The 19,310-nt window shown below is 45.2% G+C and overlaps 1 protein-coding gene across 1 annotated transcript; it reads left to right on the forward strand.

Annotated features, from left to right (window-relative positions):
- Positions 1–328: 328 nt before the first annotated feature.
- Positions 329–17,897, forward strand: traf7 (TNF receptor-associated factor 7). Its single transcript, XM_036148502.1, has 22 exons — positions 329–432; positions 2,536–2,706; positions 3,975–4,026; positions 4,117–4,208; positions 4,367–4,483; positions 4,599–4,691; positions 6,199–6,232; positions 6,329–6,551; positions 6,633–6,767; positions 6,862–6,957; positions 7,054–7,175; positions 7,316–7,389; positions 8,257–8,305; positions 8,395–8,522; positions 8,602–8,684; positions 8,781–8,820; positions 8,906–9,022; positions 10,631–10,753; positions 12,496–12,615; positions 14,136–14,267; positions 14,452–14,571; positions 16,154–17,897. The coding sequence occupies exons 2-22, from the start codon at positions 2,596–2,598 to the stop codon at positions 16,166–16,168; spliced, it is 2,076 nt and encodes a 691-aa protein (XP_036004395.1). The 5' UTR covers positions 329–432; positions 2,536–2,595; the 3' UTR covers positions 16,169–17,897.
- The last annotated feature ends 1,413 nt before the right edge of the window (positions 17,898–19,310 follow it).

The raw sequence follows: 19,310 nt of genomic DNA on the forward strand, positions 1-19,310 counted from the left end.
TTTTTCCCCTTATTTGGACTTAGCAATTCAAAACGTGTTGTCGGTCCATCCCTGTGTGATGCAGGCAGTCTCGTGATGGTTCGGTTTCTCCGGGAACCAATAACGACTCGGAACCGGGACGAAGGCGCATATATTAGGGAATGTTGCGCTTTTCTTTGGCTTGCGCCATTTACCGACATCACCGAGCCCAGTCTCACCTCCTCAGCGTGAATTGTGGGTAGCGTAGTGCCGACTACTGAGTTTAGGGTTACTCGTAGAGTGAAGGCGGCGCGCATCCTACTACACCTCCCAGAGCGCACCGCGGCGTTCAGAGCTGAGGCTACGAGCGAGACATTAAAAAAAAAAAGAAGAAGAAGAAAAAAAAAAAAGAAAAAGAGGAACGTTTCAGCATTCGCCTTCAGACTTGAAGCGTCGCTGCGGAAACAAACGATGGCAAGTTTTCACGCTTTTCTCTGAATGTATTTTAGAGCATGTATTTTTTACACGACCTAACCGTGTGGTGTTGCGGTGGCCGGGAGAGTTTGTCAAAGTCCGTCGGTAAGCAGTGATTGCTAATAAGGCGAGACGACTAGCTTGCTCAAGCTAGCAAACACCTTCTAGCTGGTCAGGAAGAGCAACTTTTAATCACTGGCGAGGAGTTAGCGGCCAAGAAAAAGGCTTTAAGTCGGGATTTTTTTTAGGACCAGTTGTCGCCAAAGCCGAGCATTTATATATATTTCCTTGGCCTGTACGCTTAGCCTGGGAAGTTTGGTTTGTGTTGCGCTGCGTTCCGCCCCCTTCCCGTCATGGGGACCTCCAGGATTGTGACAATAACAGATTACAGATGCCCAGAGCAGCCATTAACCGCGGGGGCAGACAGTCCGCATACCTTTCTGTGTGAATCAGCGGCTGTCTGGTTTGTCCAGGGGCCGCTGTCACTTGGCCCCATCCCTTCCCTTCCCTTCCCCCGATGGCTGCCTCTCTGTCTCTGCACGTCCAGCCCTGGAATGTAGGAGCCGGAGCTGTCAGCCGCTTCTTACCGCAAGACTGAGGCTCCGTGTCGGCTTTAGCCATAATAAGCTGTGAGCTCTTTTATTTATTCATTTTCTGCTTGCAGATTCATAAACATCTCTGAGTTTGATCACATTTTGTAGCCTGTATGAATTGTGTTTTTTTTTTTTTTAAAGACCCATTTGCAAATAATTAAAGAGTTGTCTGGTTAGTGCTCAAAGTTTTTAGAACAACAAGGTCAGGAGCAAGCAATGTTTATCAGTTAATACAAAGAAATGATCGGGACTGTCTAATTTCAGAGGTAGGAGGAAAACGATGCGTGTGGTTTTTAATGAGGCTTCGCCGATGTTGAACCAAAGGTGGAGGAGATTGTTCTGATCCGAAACTGAAGTGGTGGTGGTGGTAAGCTGAGCCCACCTCCTCCACGGTGACGCACGGCGGCGGCAGCATCATTCTGTGGGGGATGCTGTTGTTCATCGGCGACAGGGAAGATGGTCAGAGTTAAATGTGACGATGAGTGCAGGCTCCACTCATCGTCACATTTCTACTCACAGATACGAATGGCTCTGATCACTGATCGGCAGGTCAGATTGATGAAGTATTTGTATGAAGCGCAAAGATGAGCTAAGATCTCTGTTTTTTTTGTTTTGTTTTTTTGGGTCTAAAAGTACAGCAGGAACCAACAGCAAGCACAGTTTGCACTTTTTAAAAGTTAAATATCATATAAGGACTAGGGACATAAGCTTTGATGCATAAATGGGGATAATTTCACCATTCCTGTATTTTCTCTTTGATTTTAAAGCATTTTACTTTGTGTTCTAGTTCCTAGGGCAAAAAAACCCAGTCCAAATTAGAACCGGAGTGTGAGATTTAAAAAAAAAAAAAAAAAAAAAAAAAAAAAAAATTGGCATGGCTCTGGAAAAGCCTGATCGGTGCATCTCTTAAAGGTTTGTTTAGAGAGTTAACATAGCAGCAGGATCTGCAACGCTGCATCTGACGTTGTTCAACAATGTTGAGGGACCAAATGTGGCACATTGGCACCAGCACCTCCTGGCAGCTGCCAAGCACGGCGGGGGAGGTGGGATGGTTTGGACTGGTTGTGCAGCCACAGGCGCCCTGGAGTCATTGGAGACCTTGAAGTCCTCTGTGTACCAAAATATTCTATAAAATGTGAAGCCTCCCTTCTCATTGTTGAAGAATTGAACTAGTGGACTTTGTTTTCACCATGAATGCATCTACTGATGCGGCTTATCTCCAGAAGGTCAAATGCACAATTAAAGTGGTGCACAAATGATAGCGTTACCCTTTTTATCTTATGTCCTCCATTTTATGTGCAGGACTTGTAATGAGGCTTTTTTTTCTGAGTATTAAATGCCAGAAGAAGCTTTTTTTGCTCCCAAAGGTCTCAAATAAAGTCTGGAGTGTAATAATCACAGCTTTCTAAATCACCTCTTTTAGTTTTAACTACCTCTGTGCTTGAAACAGTTCAGGGTTCCTCCATGGTTATTGCCCTAATACCCCTCGTTTTCTTCCTGCTCTCCCCAGGCGTAGCGGTCCGGCCGGCTGCCTGTGTTTCTGTTCCTGTGAGCGTGTGAGGTCCGGGTTATGAGCAGCAGCAAGACGCCTCGCTACAACCAATACTCCGGAGGAGCAGCAGCCGGCGCAGCATCCGTCTCCAGCGGCCCCTCCTCCCCCTCTGCAGACTCGGGTGCTGGGGTAAGGGTTGGCTCCGGACTTCAGATCTAGAAAAAAGGAACGAGGACACGGAGATAACGACGCAACAATAAGAACAACAGCAGATGTAATCTACATTGAGGAAAGCAGTCATGCTGTGGGGATGCAGCTCCAGCACTAGATTTAGTCATGTGGTGACTTCTGAAGGCCGTTCAATGGACTGGATTATACTCTGGGTTATCAGAGTTAAGGGGGTTGAATACAAATGCAGGCCACACTTTTCAGATTTTGATTAGGAAAATATTGTGTGTTTTTTTTTTTTTTTTTTACAACCTTGCTGATTTGTTCCATTTAGTTCCAGGTTTGTTTCTGGGAGCATTAGAAACCACTTCTTTGATCTGGATTCCTAGGAAACAGAAACTACCTAATGCACCTGATATGGGCATCGTTAAAATATCATTGAAATGTGACGACCGTTAATATTACTTTATGAAATCATGTATGCCTTTTTATTCAGTGCTTGATTCCACACTGCATGCATCTGATTTGACCAAAAAGACAGTAATCAGAGGCACCCACTGAACGAGGTGGTAATCAGGTAAATGGTTTCACAGAGACAAATTTAGGCTAAATTAAAAACTATATTTCCCTTATGTTTATATCCCGCTTTGTAATGCCAGACGGATTCACCGGCGGTGTTGTGCGTGGGTTATACCTTTGCAAATAGAAAACTGAGCAGGTCTCCTGTCTGCTCTCTGGGCTGTGACTGCATGCAGGGCTTTGAGGACGAGGCAGCTGCCTGTGAGACAGCACTGAGGGAAGTAGGGACGGTCTCACGCAGCTCTAGCAGCTGTCATGAGACAATTACAGATGGCTGCGCCAAGTCAGCAAAAACAAAGAGAAAAGTCATTAGATTTGTTTCTAGTCGCTTTAAAAAAAACGTTGCTAGAGGGGTCTGAGAAGTCTGCAGATGCAGCGACAGTCACTAAGTTAGACTGTCGTCTCTAGTTTTCCTTCGCTCAATTCTAACATTGTATGGTATTTAAATCCATTCTAAACTGTGATTATGATCAGAATACCTGAAGCAGAGAAGCAATGTCAGCAGAGTGGGAAGGATAGGGTATGATCTGGGTAAGTTATCGGCTATAACAGGAATATATCAGTATGTTCAGAGCAGAAACCCAACTACACCCTGCAGGTTTAAGTTTTTCTCCCATTTCCACTCTCTGTTTTTCTTTGGTTTAAATGAACTGGAGTATAATCTCTGCAGCCGCCTAATCCTCCTCTTTTCCCTGTTTTTCACACCACAGAGCCTGATGGAGGCGTCCTTTGGCCCCACTTTTTCATCCTCCGCAGCAAAAGGTAACACAAGCGCTCCCCCTTTTCTGAAGTCTCCTGTCCATATTCAGTGCATCCAGTTTGCCCGAGCTTCTCTGTTTTAAATGATTTCAGCGGAGAGCTCCACCACCTACAAGCAGCACAGAAGGACCCCCTCCTCCTCCAGCACCCTAACGTACTCCCCCCGCGACGATGACGACGGCATGGTAAACCCACCGCACACTCCCTGAGCACTCTTTTAGGATTTCCAGGCAAACCAGATGAGAGCTGACGTCATTGGTCAGGTTGAAGCACTGATGCGTGTGACGGTGCTGCCGTTGCTGTAAGAGCTGACTGGACTTGTCCTCCTTCCCCCCCCCCTTAGCCTCCCATCGGCACTCCTAGGAGGTCTGATTCAGCCATTTCAATCCGTTCTCTCCATTCGGAGTCCAACATGTCCCTGCGCTCCACGTTCTCTCTACACGAGGAGGAGGAAGACGCGGTACGTGCTGGCGTGGCCGTAAACCTATATGCAGTTAGACGCGTGTTGGTGTTTGTGGCTCTCACACATTAGAGCCCCCCCCCATCCCCCCACATCACGGTGTCTTTGTGAACAGGAGCCACAGGTGTTTGCTGAGCCGCCGTCGGTAAAGCTGTGCTGCCAGCTGTGCTGCAGCGTGTTCAAGGACCCGGTCATCACCACATGTGGGGTGAGTTTATTTCTTCAGCTGTATAAAACCAAATCTGTAGTTTATTGGGGTTTTCTGCGGTGTATCAGTACAAAGCAGCACATGGTCGTGAAGTGAAGCGGAAATACAAACCGAATCTATGCAGTCTGGCGTATATGCTAAGATCCCTTTTATTCTGATAGCTGTGGAAAAAGTGAAGTGCAGCCGATTAAAGAAAGCCACAGGAAGGTCTGATAGCAGTTTGTCAGCAGCCACTCCCAACTAGTGTTGCACCAATGCCAATTTTTGACCCCGATACCGATACCCGATACCTGGCTGTGCAGTATTGGCCCATACCGATACCATGTGTTTGAAATTGATGTGTGTGTGTGTATATATGAAGAACTGCATACTACTTAGGGTAGTAGAACCTTTTAATGCCTACCTGGAATGGGTGACAATAGTTGAATAAACTTTTGGCTCTCAAAGGCCAAAATAGTGCAACATTGGTGAAATTATAACATGTATAATAGTAGTGCAACAGTAAGACAGTAAAATGACATTAATAATTGAATGATCTCTTTTAAACCCTGAGTTTTGGCTCTCAAATGCCAAAATAGTGCAACCTTCATGAACTTATATAACATGTATAATACTAGTCAGGAGAGAGAAGGCTGCGTTCAAGTGACATCCAAACATCAAAATGGTATCGGTGCCTATTTGTTGGTACTCACCAATACCGATACCATCATTATAGTGCTGGATCGGGGCCCTGCCTGATACTGGTATCAGTATCGGTGCAACACTACTCTCAGTAGTGCGTGTCGTAGCGTGTCGCTGCGTGTCGTAGCAAACCAGCTCTGCACATCATCTTCCAGAAGCCATCCCCACGGCGAGCCATGGCAGCAGCAGCATCATGCTGTGGGAGGTCTGTCCTCAGCAGCCGGGGCGGGGAAGCTGGTCAGAGAGGAGGGGACAGATGGATGCAGCCGAATGCAGGCTAGTCCGCTTTGAGACTGGGTTGGAGCTTGATTGTTTAGTAGGACAACGATTCAATCTAAGCATATAAAGTTAGAATGGCCCAGTCGAGGTTAATAATTCACGATACAATATCAAAAGTGACCTTTAAACATGATCTCCGTGCACGGTCAGTAAGCTTGAACTATTTTGCAAAGAAGAATGGACAAGGATTTCCATCGCTCCATGTGCTGGTGACATAAGACGACAAAGATACGCAGCAGTTTTCAGATTTTTACCAGTAAAGCGTTTGGAGTTTTGAACCACGCATCATATTTCTTTCATTTCCCAATCATTAACTAATTTATTATCGTCTATAGATAATAGTATAATAGAGAGAAGAGGGGAAACTGAATTTTATTGTCAGTTGGCGTTGCGTTAAGGGGCCTCCTTGTCCATTTATTTATCCAGGAAAATGTTTTTTTCTGTTCCATATTTAGACAGTACAGTTGGGCTGCACTTTTATTGAACAATGATGGATTTACTGACTGATTTCCCGTCAACTAACATCTCCTCTTTGCCTCCTCTGCAGCACACGTTCTGCAGACGCTGCGCCCTGACTTCAGGTGAGCCCGGAGCCACGCCCATATCCCCCACCCCCCCCCTCGTCCTGGAGACCACGGGACGAGGTCTAACGCTTGCTCCTACCTGTCTCCTCCCAGATAAGTGCCCCGTAGACGCAGCCAAGCTGACCGTGGTGGTGAACAACATCGCGGTCGCCGAGCAGATCGGCGAGCTCTTCATCCACTGTAAGTACGGCTGCCGAGCGGCAAGCGGCAGCGCGGGCGGAGCTGTGGCCCCCGCCGCCTCGGTGGCTGGGAAGCCCGGCGCCTACGAGGTGGACCCGCTAGGCTGCCCCTTCACCATCAAGCTGTCCTGTCGCAAGTATGCTAAAAAAAAACAACAAACACATCTGACCAAATGCGAAACAGTGGAAATGGGTTTTCAACTCTTGTTTGCTTGCAGAGAGCATGAAGCAAATTGCGACTACCGGCCGGTGCGGTGCCCCAACAACCCTTCCTGTCCCCCGCTGCTCACCATGAACCTGGAGGCCCACCTCAAGGAGTGTGAGCACATCAAATGTCCACACTCCAAATATGGGTGAATTTATTTACCTCCCTGCAAACCTTTTAATCTGTCCACCAGACTAGAACTCTGCCAAACCCTAAAACACATCACCTCTTCTTCCCAACAGCTGCACATTCATAGGAAACCAGGACACGTACGAAACCCACCTGGAGGTGTGCAAATTTGAGGGCCTGAAGGAATTTCTCCAGCAGACCGACGACAGGTGAGCCTCACATAAGGCCACACCGCTGCCTCCAAGCGTCATGAAGCCTGAAGGGTGGTGAAATGAATCCTGTGTGTGCTCTGGATTCACGGTCAGGTTCCACGAGATGCAGTTGGCTCTGTCTCAGAAGGACCAGGACATCGCCTTCCTGCGCTCCATGTTGGGCAAGCTCTCCGAGAAGTTGGATCAGCTGGAGAAAAACCTGGAGCTTAAATTTGGTAAGAAACCCCCCCCATCTCCAGTATTAAATAGACCCGTCTCCACACCCCACACACACCCCGCAGACACACACAGCACTTTAATGGGACGTTTTACCGACTTCTCTCTCTCGGTCCGTGTGCATCCCTGTGTTTTTAAGACATGCTGGATGAGAATCAGAGCAAACTCAGCGAGGACCTGATGGAGTTTCGCAGAGATGCCTCCATGCTAAACGTAAGTGTTGCAGATATTTGTGTAGGAGGAGTATTCAGACAATTCACATTAGAGATGATTTCTGTGAGCAATTATCACAAAGTAAAGCTACAAGATTATTTTTTTTCTTTTAAATATTGTCAACAGTAAAATGTTAATGGTAAAATGAAAGCCGCCCAAAGTTACACGACGTGTAGTTAAACCCTCCAGGCCTCCACAAAATTACAGCACATCTCTTTTACTCCTTTTATAAGACACATTGTAGTTCACATTTTCTATTTTGGTCTTAATTTGCACCATAAGACAAGATATCCGATTATATTTCCACTAAACCGTTTGGAAGTTAGTAGCAGTTTTCAAATTAGTAACTTAGTGAAAAAGATCTCTGGTTTTCTGGGACGATAGGTTGTGGAATCGCTCGTTTATCATAGCTGTACGGATGTCTTTTAGGTGGATCGCTCATTGGTTGTATAAATCCGTATAAATAGCAGAGGCTATGTGAGAGAGAGCAGTCGCTGTTAAACAGCTCTGCCATCAATCACACTAAATGTGTCAGAGCAAAGTCAGTCTGATCAGACTAGCAGAGGCGACGTTTGCATCCTCTTTTAGGCGGCTAGTGGGTTAGCATTGCTAGCTGCAGTCTGTTCCCTGTAGAGTAAGTATACCTTTACCCTAATCATGAGATTTCCGTAAGATCGTCGGCGTTTCCTGTCTTGTATGTGACGCGTTCGCTAATGGAGAGAAACACGGGGCAGTTTGCTGAGTCAGCAGGGAATCTCCAGCCAGCAGCTGCTTCCTCTGCGCGGCTCCACCTGCAGCGCCTGAAACCAGCCCGGTTTCCAAACCAGCTTTTCTGAAGCTCCACTCTCTCTCTCTCCCCCCCCGCAGGACGAGCTGTCTCACATCAACGCCAGGCTCAACATGGGGATCCTTGGCTGTAAGAATCTGTCTCTTTGCCTTCGCTTATTTTACACTGTAGTTGACTTGCCAAAGACAGCCGCCAACCCAGCGTGTCTCGCCTCTCAGCGTACGACCCGCAGCAGATCTTCAAGTGCAAAGGGACGTTCGTCGGCCACCAGGGTCCAGTCTGGTGCCTCTGTGTGTACTCCACCGGAGACCTGCTCTTCTCCGGCTCGTCTGATAAGACCATTAAGGTAGCAAATCCCACTGAAGTAAAACTAAAGCGCGCCCCACATATGTATTTCATTCACGCGTTTTTTTGCACCCTTTAAGGTGTGGGACACCTGCACCACTTATAAGTGTCAGAAAACCCTGGAGGGTCACGATGGCATTGTACTGGCTCTGTGCATTCAGGGGTAATGTAAAGCACACACAAACACGGCTTCTGTTCCATCCGATCGTTACCCGGGGGGGGCCCTAAGCACCATAACATGCTGTGTTTGTCCCCACAGAAACAAGCTGTACAGTGGATCGGCTGATTGCACCATCATCGTAAGCCCCGTTCATCTCTACCCTCAGTACTGTGCAGCGTAGAGCACGGCGCTTTGCATTAATGCGCCGTTTGCATCCTGTGTAGGTGTGGGACATCCAGACCCTGCAGAAGGTCAACACCATCCGTGCCCATGACAACCCCGTCTGCACTCTGGTCTCCTCCCACAACATGTTGTTCAGCGGCTCCCTCAAGGCCATCAAGGTACAGCCGGTCGGGAGAAGTCTGCGTTTACGCCCATCAGCTTTGTCCCGCAGTTGAGCTTCTAGAGATGTTTGATAGAGGCTTTTATGTGTGTAGAGGGAAATCTTTTTTTTATATATAATCAGGAGATGATGGCCTCATTCTGTGGGGATGCTTTGCTTTAGCAGGGAAGCTGGTGAGCTCAACGGCTGTAGATGTTTCTACAGCCTCAATGGAGTCCAGCCGTGGTAAATTCAGCCGACTGGACATAATTAGGACAGGCACACCCCTGTCTATATAAGGTCCCACAGTTGACAGAGCACGTCAGAGCACATACACCAAAAATACTCTTCCTGGAGCTGGCCCGCCCTCTGAAATGAGTAATCAGAAAAGATGGGCATTAGTCAGAGAGGTCACCAAGTACCCCACGGTCGCTCTAAGAGCTTCAGCGTTGATGTGTGGAGAGAGGAGAACCTTCCAGAAGGACAGCCATTACCCATCAGGCCGTATGGTAGGGTGGCTAGATGAAAGGCACTTCTAAATAAAAGATAAGTGGTGTGATGAGATACAGATTGAACTCTTTGGCGTAAATGTCAGGCATCACTCATCACCATGAAGCGTGGTGGTGGCAGCATCATCCTCTGGGGAGTTTTTTTTTTTTTTTTTCCAGCATCAGGAGCTGGCAGACTAGTTAGGATAGCACTAACATACAGAGACATCCTGGATGAAAACTTGTTCCAGGGCGCTCCTGGCCAAGCCAGAGTTCAGACGTGATCATCTATGGAGAAATCTGAAAAAGGCTGCACAGACGTCTCCCGTCCAACCTGATGGAGCTTTAGATGCCGGGCGAAGAGGGAAAGTGGTAAACGGCCTAAAGACAGGTGTGCCAAGCTTGTAGCTTCATAGTCAGAAAGTATACTTCCATAAATACTTCCATAAAAAGGATTTTTGTAGTTTTCTATTTGTAATAAATGTGCAACAGTATTAAAAAGACAAACATTTAACATAACAGGGTTATTGAGTATAATTTTGAGGAAAATTTTCTGCCTTTTGGAATAAGGCTGCAACATAACTAAACGATGAAAAGGTCCAGCGCTGTGAATACTTTCCAGCTCTGCCGAAAACTGGGTTTTGGTATCTGCTCCTCAAGTCGACGCAGGCAGGAAGTGAAACAACAAACGGAGGAATAACACGGCCATCATTACTAGTTTCCTCTATGGCTGAGGAACAGTGAAAGCAGGTCCTCCAGTGACCAGGCCCAGGCCGATGGCTAGATATCTATGGCCTTGACTTTGTTGCTGTGGATACAAGCGATGGGGATAAGCACCATTGTGTTTGGCTCTGTCGGTCAGTACTCCTCCCCCTCACTCAAACGTACGTGTCCCAGCTCAGGTCTGTGTTCCAAGTGTCGTGGCTCTTCAGTCATTGTGTTGCACTCCTAATGTGTCCGCTCTCACTGCAGTTACTGGTGACCAACCTTTAAGTGTATTTAAAGGGCCGGTAAGGAGCAGTCTTTACCGCGTCCTTCACATCGGTTTTTACAGAAAAATTCAACATGTTTGGTTTTTGTTTTTTCCTCGTCTGGCCTTCTTTGCGTTGGATCTAACTCGTGTGTCTGTGTCTGTGGAGGTGTGGGACATTGTTGGGACGGAGCTGAAGCTGAAGAAGGAGCTGACGGGGCTGAATCACTGGGTGAGAGCCCTGGTGGCCTCCCAGAACCACCTGTACAGCGGCTCATATCAGACCATCAAGGTATGTTAAACGGACCAAAATCAGTCCCTTCAAATTCCAGTCTAGCAAAGTTCTTGGAGTATTTATCACTGGTGTTTTGGTTCTTTTTTATATATATATATATATATATATATATATATATATATATATATATATATATATATATATATCAGTTGTTCCATGACTTTTAAAATCAATGCATCCTTAACACTCATAGAATAATAAATTAGCTTAAAACATGAAATGTCCCTGACGACCAAATCGGTGCCGTCTGCTTGCAGACGTTTTCTGCCGTCTGGCACTGACCCCAAACCAGGACCTGGGCACAGCATCCCAGAGAAACCAACATTTTTTGGTGTTTATTTGGATTAATTACCTCTCTCACCCCGGTTTAAGATTTGGTAGTAAAGGAGAAACAATTTATCAGAGGCAAACATTTAAAATATGCATATTTATCTCATTTGGAATTCCAAAGAGACAAAGAGAACTTACAAGCTTAGTTTCAGTATATTACCCACATCCTTCTCTCCAGGCATTGCAGCTTCTTTGTCTACCCTCCTCTTCGCAAACCCATCTTTTTTATCAAAGTAACTAGCCCCTCCCGATTAGTTTGGGGGTTTTGGGCCCAGACACTGTGGCTCCAGGTTCTATCTGCTCCCAAAACAAGGAGGCTATTCTCTGGAAGGTCTTCATGTACGGCTGATTTAGTACCCAAATCGTCCTATCAGGGGTCAAGCCAGATGACCTCAAGAACCATAAAATAGCTTTCAGACCTTAAAGCAAACACCCTGTGAGCTGTGTGCTTTCTGCTTCAGAAGGGAGACACAGTTTAGAGACAAGAAGTACCTCTTATTATTTTCCATAGAAATGCCTGATTAATATAACAATTAAAGATATTTTTCCATAACATTACACATTAATGTGTTGTAACTGTAGGGACATGTAGTTGACATGTGGGGGAGTGTTTCTCTAGATGCTAAGTAAGAATGCTGCACATCTTTGGGGGAAGATAATCCATGTTAGCAATTTAAAAATCCGATAAAATCGAGCATATTTGGTCGGTGGAGCTGTGTTCTGGTTCCGCAGCAGCAGAGGGAAGATTTAACCACGTTGTGCTTGGCAGGCGGCAATGTGTCGTTACGTGCCAGGTACAGATTGGAGCGGGATTTGGAGGAAGGCTGTGGTTTTGTTTTTGTTTCTGTCCATAAAGATGAAACCGTGGAGGACGAGGGATAACGTCCTTTTTTTTTTTTTTTTTAGAGCTGAAATGTTTTCCAGGACCATAATGGGAGTAATCAGCCCAGTTTAGTATGTCCTAAAAGGAGGACGTGTGGACATGTTCTTCTTTGAGGAGTAAACGCAGTTAAGCCCTGCTACAAAGTGGAGTAAGGTCAGGGTGTTCTGCTCTGATGCCAGATGCTGTACGCGACTCTGAGTGTGCTGGGAGCTTGTTGCCTTTCCTGTGAAGCTGCACGGGTTTGAGCAGTTAAAGCTGCTGGGGGGTATTGGCACCGGCACCAGGACTGTCCGCTCTGGGTCCTCGTCCATCCAGGTGCCTAAAACTAACGTTTACATCACTGTTTAGTTGCACTTTCCTTCCATTTATCCAAGAAAAGGGAACGCGACCTCCTAGCTAAACACTCTCTGGTTCAGTGGGTCATGGCTTTACTGGTTTACTGAGATGATGCTGATGCTGTGTGCCAGCTCCCTGCCGATAAGTTTTCCCCTCATCCTCCTCCTGTTTCCTCTCCCGGGGCCGGCAGATCTGGGATATCCGCTCCCTGGAGTGTGTTCACGTCCTGCAGACCAGCGGGGGCAGCGTCTACTCCATCGCCGTCACCAACCACCACATCGTGTGTGGCACCTATGAGAACCTCATCCATGTAAGGCTCCCCTGCAAACACACAGTGCCACGCACACTTAGAATCCTTGCATTTTCTCAAAAATGTATGGTGCGCCTTATAATCCGGTGGTCCTTTATATTATGATTAGCGTTGTGCTTTCTGACTGGTTTTATGAGGTACAATGCGTTCAAAAATCTGTTAAAATGTGTAAGTACGACTTTGGTTAGAAACGAAGCCGCTCCGCTCGATAGATATTCAGAGCATTACAGTACACTGGGTCACTACCTGATGGGACCCCTGAGCTGTCTACAAGACTGCCTGACTGTAATGTCTAAACTAGAAGTGTATTCATGCCCGAGCCTGAAGTACGCGCTAGCAACAACAAACCTAGTAAGTTAATTAAGTATAAAAGTTTTATTAATTAATTTATTAATTAATTTATTTTGGCCTTATGTTAGAAACAGGGCAGTGTAGTCCAGCTACTCTGTCCTCCATGCAGAGACGGATAGAGAGCTGTGGACGCAGAGGGGCGCACTGCAAAAAGGGAACTAAATGAAGTAGTAAAAAAAAAAAATCAAATTTGTGTATTTTTCCTTAATTTGAGCAGCTAAATAAGACTATTTGCCAATGGAATTAGTATTTTTTACCCCTAAAATAAGATAATTAGATATCCTGCACTTGAAATAAGATGATGGAGATGAATTGTTTTAATTTTAAGTGCAAAATATCGGCAAATAGTCTTATTCAGCTGCTCAAATCAAGGAAAATACACAAATTTCAAGAAGATTTTACTTACTTTTAGTTCCCTTTTTGCAGTGCAGAGTGATATTACAAACTTGAGACGAATATTTAATGCGTTTTATAATCCGGTGCCGTTTATGGTTCGAAGAATACGGTAATTATTTTAAAATGATGATGGTAGCCTAAATAATTATTACATTTATTATTATCCACTCTTCAGCTGTGTTTTTGAAGACTGTTGTTGTTCTAAGTTGGACAGAAAGGCCTTTAGTCGACATTTGCATGTGTTGAGGGAATTAGAATAGCTGATGAAGAAGCAAAGGTGTTGTCAATAAGGTCCGGCGTTACACTGTTTTCCACAAAATTCTGCCACTCTAGGTGACGCTATTTTACCAACTCCTCCAGAAAAAAAAATATTTCCTCTCAAGGGCACAAAATGGGCATTTCACAGCCCCAAAAGGTAAAAAGAAAAAAAAACTATACAAACCATAAGGTTCACTGACCTAACAACTAATATATTTTTTATAACAAATATATATATACTGCTCTACTAATTCAGGAGTTATGAGTCAGCGAAACAGCGCCCTCTAGAGTTACAGAATCCAACAGATCAGAGCAAATGATTTCATTCATTTCCTGAGCCTGCATTGGGTCTCGTGACGTGGATAAAGCCAAAACTCATTGGTCACGCTCGTTTAAGCCTTGCTTTAGCGCTTATCCTGGATTTCCAAATTCAGCTTTTGTGAAATGGGCCTGTGGGTTTCTCAATGCTGCACTGACGCAGCCATTGATGCTGACCGTGTGTGTGTTGGTTGTAGGTGTGGGACATTGAGTCTAAAGAGCAGGTCCGGACCTTGACGGGCCATGTTGGAACGGTCTACGCTCTGGCTGTCATCTCCACTCCGGACCAGACTAAAGTGTTCAGCGCCTCCTACGACCGCTCCCTCAGGGTGAGACACCCTGTGTGTGTGTGTGTGTGTGTGTGTGTGTGTGTGTGTGTGCGCGTGTGTGTGTGTGCGTGTGTGTGTGTGTGTGTGTGCGTGTGTGTGTGTGTTGATGGTACCAAAGCCCGGCAGCTAGTTAAAGAGCAGTGGAGGTCTGGAAGCACGCGCTGACCGGCTGCCTGTGTTGCAGGTGTGGAGCATGGACAACATGATCTGCACCCAAACGCTGCTCAGACACCAGGGCAGTGTGACAGCGCTGGCCGTCTCCAGGGGGCGCCTCTTCTCCGGAGCTGTGGATAGCACGGTGAAGGTAAAAGCAGCCGCCGGCCTCCTGGTCCTTCCTGCAGTGGGACGGTGACTCCATGGGAGGCGTCAGACTGCGTCCTGTTTCACTGTGATGTCGTCTCACTTCCTCCTACGCAGTGGAGTTATCACCATCTATCAGGGGTCATGGGCCGTAATATTCTGCAATTTAAAGGGGTTTCAGGTCTGGATCAGCATGGTGCCAGACATGAAATATCTGATATTTATGTTTCCACACTTTTTCCCTAGTTCCATGTTCTAGACGCCTTCTTCTTCTTTCTCCTTCCCTTACTTTCTTCCTTCTACCTCCTTTTTTCCTTATCCATCCCCTTCAGTCCTTTTCCCTTTTTCAATTCAATTTTATTTACATAGCGCCAATTCATGAAACATGTCATCTCGAGGCACTTTAAAAATTCAAATTCAATCAGATTATACAGATTGGTCAAAAATGTCCTATATAAGGGAACCAGTTGATTGCATCAAAGTCCCGACAAGCAGCATTCACTCCTGGGGAAGCCTAGAGCTACAGGGAGAGTCGTCTGCATTGTCCATGGCTTTGCAGCAATCTCTCATACTGAGCAAGCATGAAGCGACAGTGGGAAGAAAAACTGCCCATTAACAGGAAGGAAAACCTCCAGCAGAACCGGGCTCAGTGTGAACGGTCATCTGCCTCGACTGACTGGGGGTTAGAGAAGACAGAACAGAGACACAAAAAAGCACAGAAGCACACATTGATCCAGTAATCTGTTCTACATTAAATGGTAATAGCGGGTGATCCGTCTTCTCTGGATGATGTCACAGCTAACAGAACACCAGACCAGGTGTACCTACTATGAAGACAAAGAGAGAGAGAACAAAAAGTTAAAAGCTGAAATGACGACAGTCATTTCAATGTAATACAATGCAAAACTGGAGAACAGTAGAAATCAGCAGAGTGACAAAAATAGACCCTGATGTCCTCCAGCAGCCTAAGCCTATAGCAGCATAACTATAGAGATAGCTCAGGGTAACATGAGCCACTCTAACTATAAGCTTTGTCAAAAAGGAAAGTTTTAAGATTAGTCTTAAAAGTAGACAGGGTGTCTGCCTCATGGACCAAAACTGGGAGTTGGTTCCACAGGAGAGGAGCCTGATAGCTAAAGGATCTGCCTCCCATTCTACTTTTAGAGACTCTAGGAACCACCAGCAGACCTGCAGTCTGAGAGTGAAGTGCTCTGTTAGGAACATACGGGGTAATCAGACCTCTGATATATGAAGGAGCTTGATTATTAAGGGCTTTATACGTTATCCATATTTCTTCACTTCTCCCTTGCTTTTTCCTTTTATTTCTCCCTTCTCTTCTGTAATGACGTTCACTTTTTTGACATTTTTCTTGCATTTCCTTCCTTCCCTTCCTTCCTTTGTTATTCCTCCCATTTATTGCAAAAACAGTTTATGGTAGTTATGTGCTTATACTTTAAAATTGCCCCAAAAAACCAGCAAATGTGTGTCTGGTAAAGTTTGTAATTTAAAGGTGGAAAAAGCTGGCCCTTACCTGTAGCTGGGTCACCTGAGGGGAGACTAAGCGTGTCTCTGTTTTTCTGTCTCAGGTGTGGACCTGCTGAAGCAGCTGGTGGCCCTGCAGCCGTCCTGCAGACCTTAGGCCGCGGTGACTCCTCCAGGCGGCTCCTCTGCCCTGCAAACATCGCTCCGAGTACGACTCCCTTCATTCGCCGTGGCCCTGACTGCAGTTCCCCCCGCGTACACGTGCGGCTCCGCCCACAAACGCAGCCTCTCACAGAACGGAGCAGGAAGCAGAACGCCTCCCCCGCTGCCTCCAGACACGCATTTCGTTTTCAGAACAGTACCAATGATGGCCGACGCGTTCAAAGAGCGGCTGCACTCCAAATGTTCACCTTCTTTTCTGTGGCTTCCCAACATGTCTCTGTTGCTTTTACTGTAAACTTTAGGCTTGATCACCGAGGACACCCAGCTGAACCGCTCCGCTCTGGTTTCCTCCTCACGTGTAGTCGGCCTTTATCAGAACACACCTCAGTTAGCAAAGTCTTAAAAAAAGTGAAGGATCTGTTATGTTTCTATGAGTGCCATGATGAGGTTGGATTCAGAGCCGCTCGATGCGTGTACAGTTGTTATATAAAACGTTGCGACGATCGGAAAGACGATGCTCCTTGTGCTTGCATGTGATGTGCCTGTTGAAGCAGAAAGGATGTTTTTTTTTTGTTGTTTTTTTTTTTTTTAACGAGTGCCATATATTCAAGTTGTATTGATACATCTTACACTCCTCTCGTCTCCAAGAATTATGAACAAACTCCAGAATAGCACGACCTAAGCAGCTGACTGTAAATGTGGTAGAGATGGAGACAGTAGTCTTAAAGGGGACCTATCATGCTTTTTAATGCCTTCCTTTTAACATTGAAATCATTCAGTCGTGGTCTATATAAAGCGGAACTGCAATGCTTTGATCTGAATTCCTCGTTAATTTACCCCCACGGTCTGACAGCGGCTGGTTTTGGTGCCGTCTCTTTAAATCCTTCACACCCCGCCCCCTCCAGTTAGCAGAGCACTCCACCCCATAGCATGCTGGGGGACGGTCTAATGAATTGTCACGTGACTACAGACTGTCTTAGACATGAGCATAGCCTACCTATACGCAGCCTGAAAAAAGAGAAATTATTTTTCTTTTCGTTTCTTTTTGAAATAGTGAAAATACCGACATGGGAAAATGACGTTGGTCATTGTCGTAAACTTCGGTTTAAGGCCCAGGGTTACAACCGAACTTTTTTTACTATTCCTTTCGGCTTGGACACAAAAATTGAAATGGCGGATTCGTGAAATGGACTTTGCTTAGCAGTTCCGCAGCAAATACCACGACATAATTGTTCAAAAAAACGTAAAAGAGAACAGCGAAAACGGAACCGCTTTAAAGATATGATCCAAAAAGAATATGAAGTTAACTACGCAGCTCCTGGACAGACTACATTCAACTTTTCTGCAGTCCTAGAGACTCCAAGTACACAAAAAAAATTTATCTAAGGGCTAAAAAAAAGTGGATTCTGCATGATATGTCCCCTTTAAGTCTTGAAGAAAACTGAGGACCCATATTGGGTTGAGAATAAGGAAAATGATGAACTGTTGATATGATCATACATATGACATTTTAGCTAAGACGTTTTTAAAGTGTTTTTATTTCAGCTCATGTTGACTGTAGCTTTGGTACAGAAGGAAGGAATGAGACGAAGTGTCTTCACTGATCCGGTTCAGTGATTTCTTGTATACTTGTAATCCTTTAAGGTCGAGTTGATCACTGATCAATAAAACGGTTGTAATCTTTGACCGCTGCTGATCTTATTTGTTTCTTTTTGGTTTTTAGGTTTAGGTTTTACTAAACCTAGTTTAGTCTTTTTTTTTGGTCCACTAGTTTAGTAGTCAAGATTCTTTACTTCCCCAGTGTGGCCAAAAAAAGGCTTCAAAGAAGGAACTATTGCTCATTGTTGGGTTTCCTAATTAACGAGTATAGCTGTTCATCTACTGGTGGCACTAATTGCCAGATAATTAGTGCTGATTTTAACTCACAAGATAACTAGTTGAGGCCTCTTTGGCCTGGCTGAGCATATTTTAGTGATGGGATGAGCAGATTTTAACCTCTACTAATTAGTACAAGTCAAACTTCCTGTCAGCTGGCAGCTAGCAGGAATACTAGTTGATTGACGTTTTTAAGCGTGCTGCTTCACCTGAGGGGCCAAAAGCTGCAAATGGTCATCTAGGGAACTTTTTAAAGTTTACCAGTTGACTAGTTTGTTTTTAGGTGACACTATTTGGTAGAACATGTTACTATTTGGTAACATTTAACATGTTGGGTTGTTTAACGCCAATTAAGTAGAATTACATATTCGTTGACTGGTGCATCGATACGCGTACTGGTTGGGACTTTTGTGCTGCTGGTGTTGCCGTACATCCCCATGTGATGATCAATCAACTATCTGCCCTCACACAACCCAAGCAGCAGCACTTAGTTGGGAACTTGTGTCCAGCTTGAGGTGTTTTCCATGCTTCCAGTGCTGAGCTCAGTTTTCTTTGTACACATGACCCGGATGTGTCCCACTGCTGGATAATCCCTTTCTTGCAGTACATTGAAGATGACTTTCCACCAGCTGGCATCTTATTTTGGCACGTCCCCTCTCTACTGAACTCTAACAACTACTAATAGTTTAAAACAGTGTTTTAATTTCTTCCTGAAGCCACATAACTAGTAAAGTCCAACTAATATTCTACTTAATCTTGCATACCCACAGCATACAATGTCTTGCAAAAGTATTTATACCCCTCAAACTCTTACATTAATGTATTTTAATTTTATTCTCAATTTGGATTTAGACCTGGACTTTGACTAGGCCATTCTAACACATGAATATGCTTTGATCTAAACCACAACCTTATCGCTGACCTGTCTGCGGCGATCCTCGGTCTTCTGATATTTTGTGTTTACTGATGTTCTCTAACAAACCTCATAGGCCTTCACAGAACATCTGGATCCATCATGAGATTATAATACACACAAACTGCTTCTGTTGACCAATTAAGGGACTTCTGGAGGCAAATGGTTGCACTTGATTTTATTCAGGTGTCTAAGAATAAAACTACATCTTGTTTCTTTTCCACTCAGTAAATTACTGTAACACCACTGCATTCTAGGTTGAAAGAAAAAAAAAAAAAGAAGAAAATCAGAAACAAAGAAACATTCCAGAG

The sequence above is a fragment of the Fundulus heteroclitus genome, chromosome 16 (assembly GCF_011125445.2).
Source record: "Fundulus heteroclitus isolate FHET01 chromosome 16, MU-UCD_Fhet_4.1, whole genome shotgun sequence".
In the NCBI taxonomy this organism is placed as follows: domain Eukaryota; kingdom Metazoa; phylum Chordata; class Actinopteri; order Cyprinodontiformes; family Fundulidae; genus Fundulus; species Fundulus heteroclitus.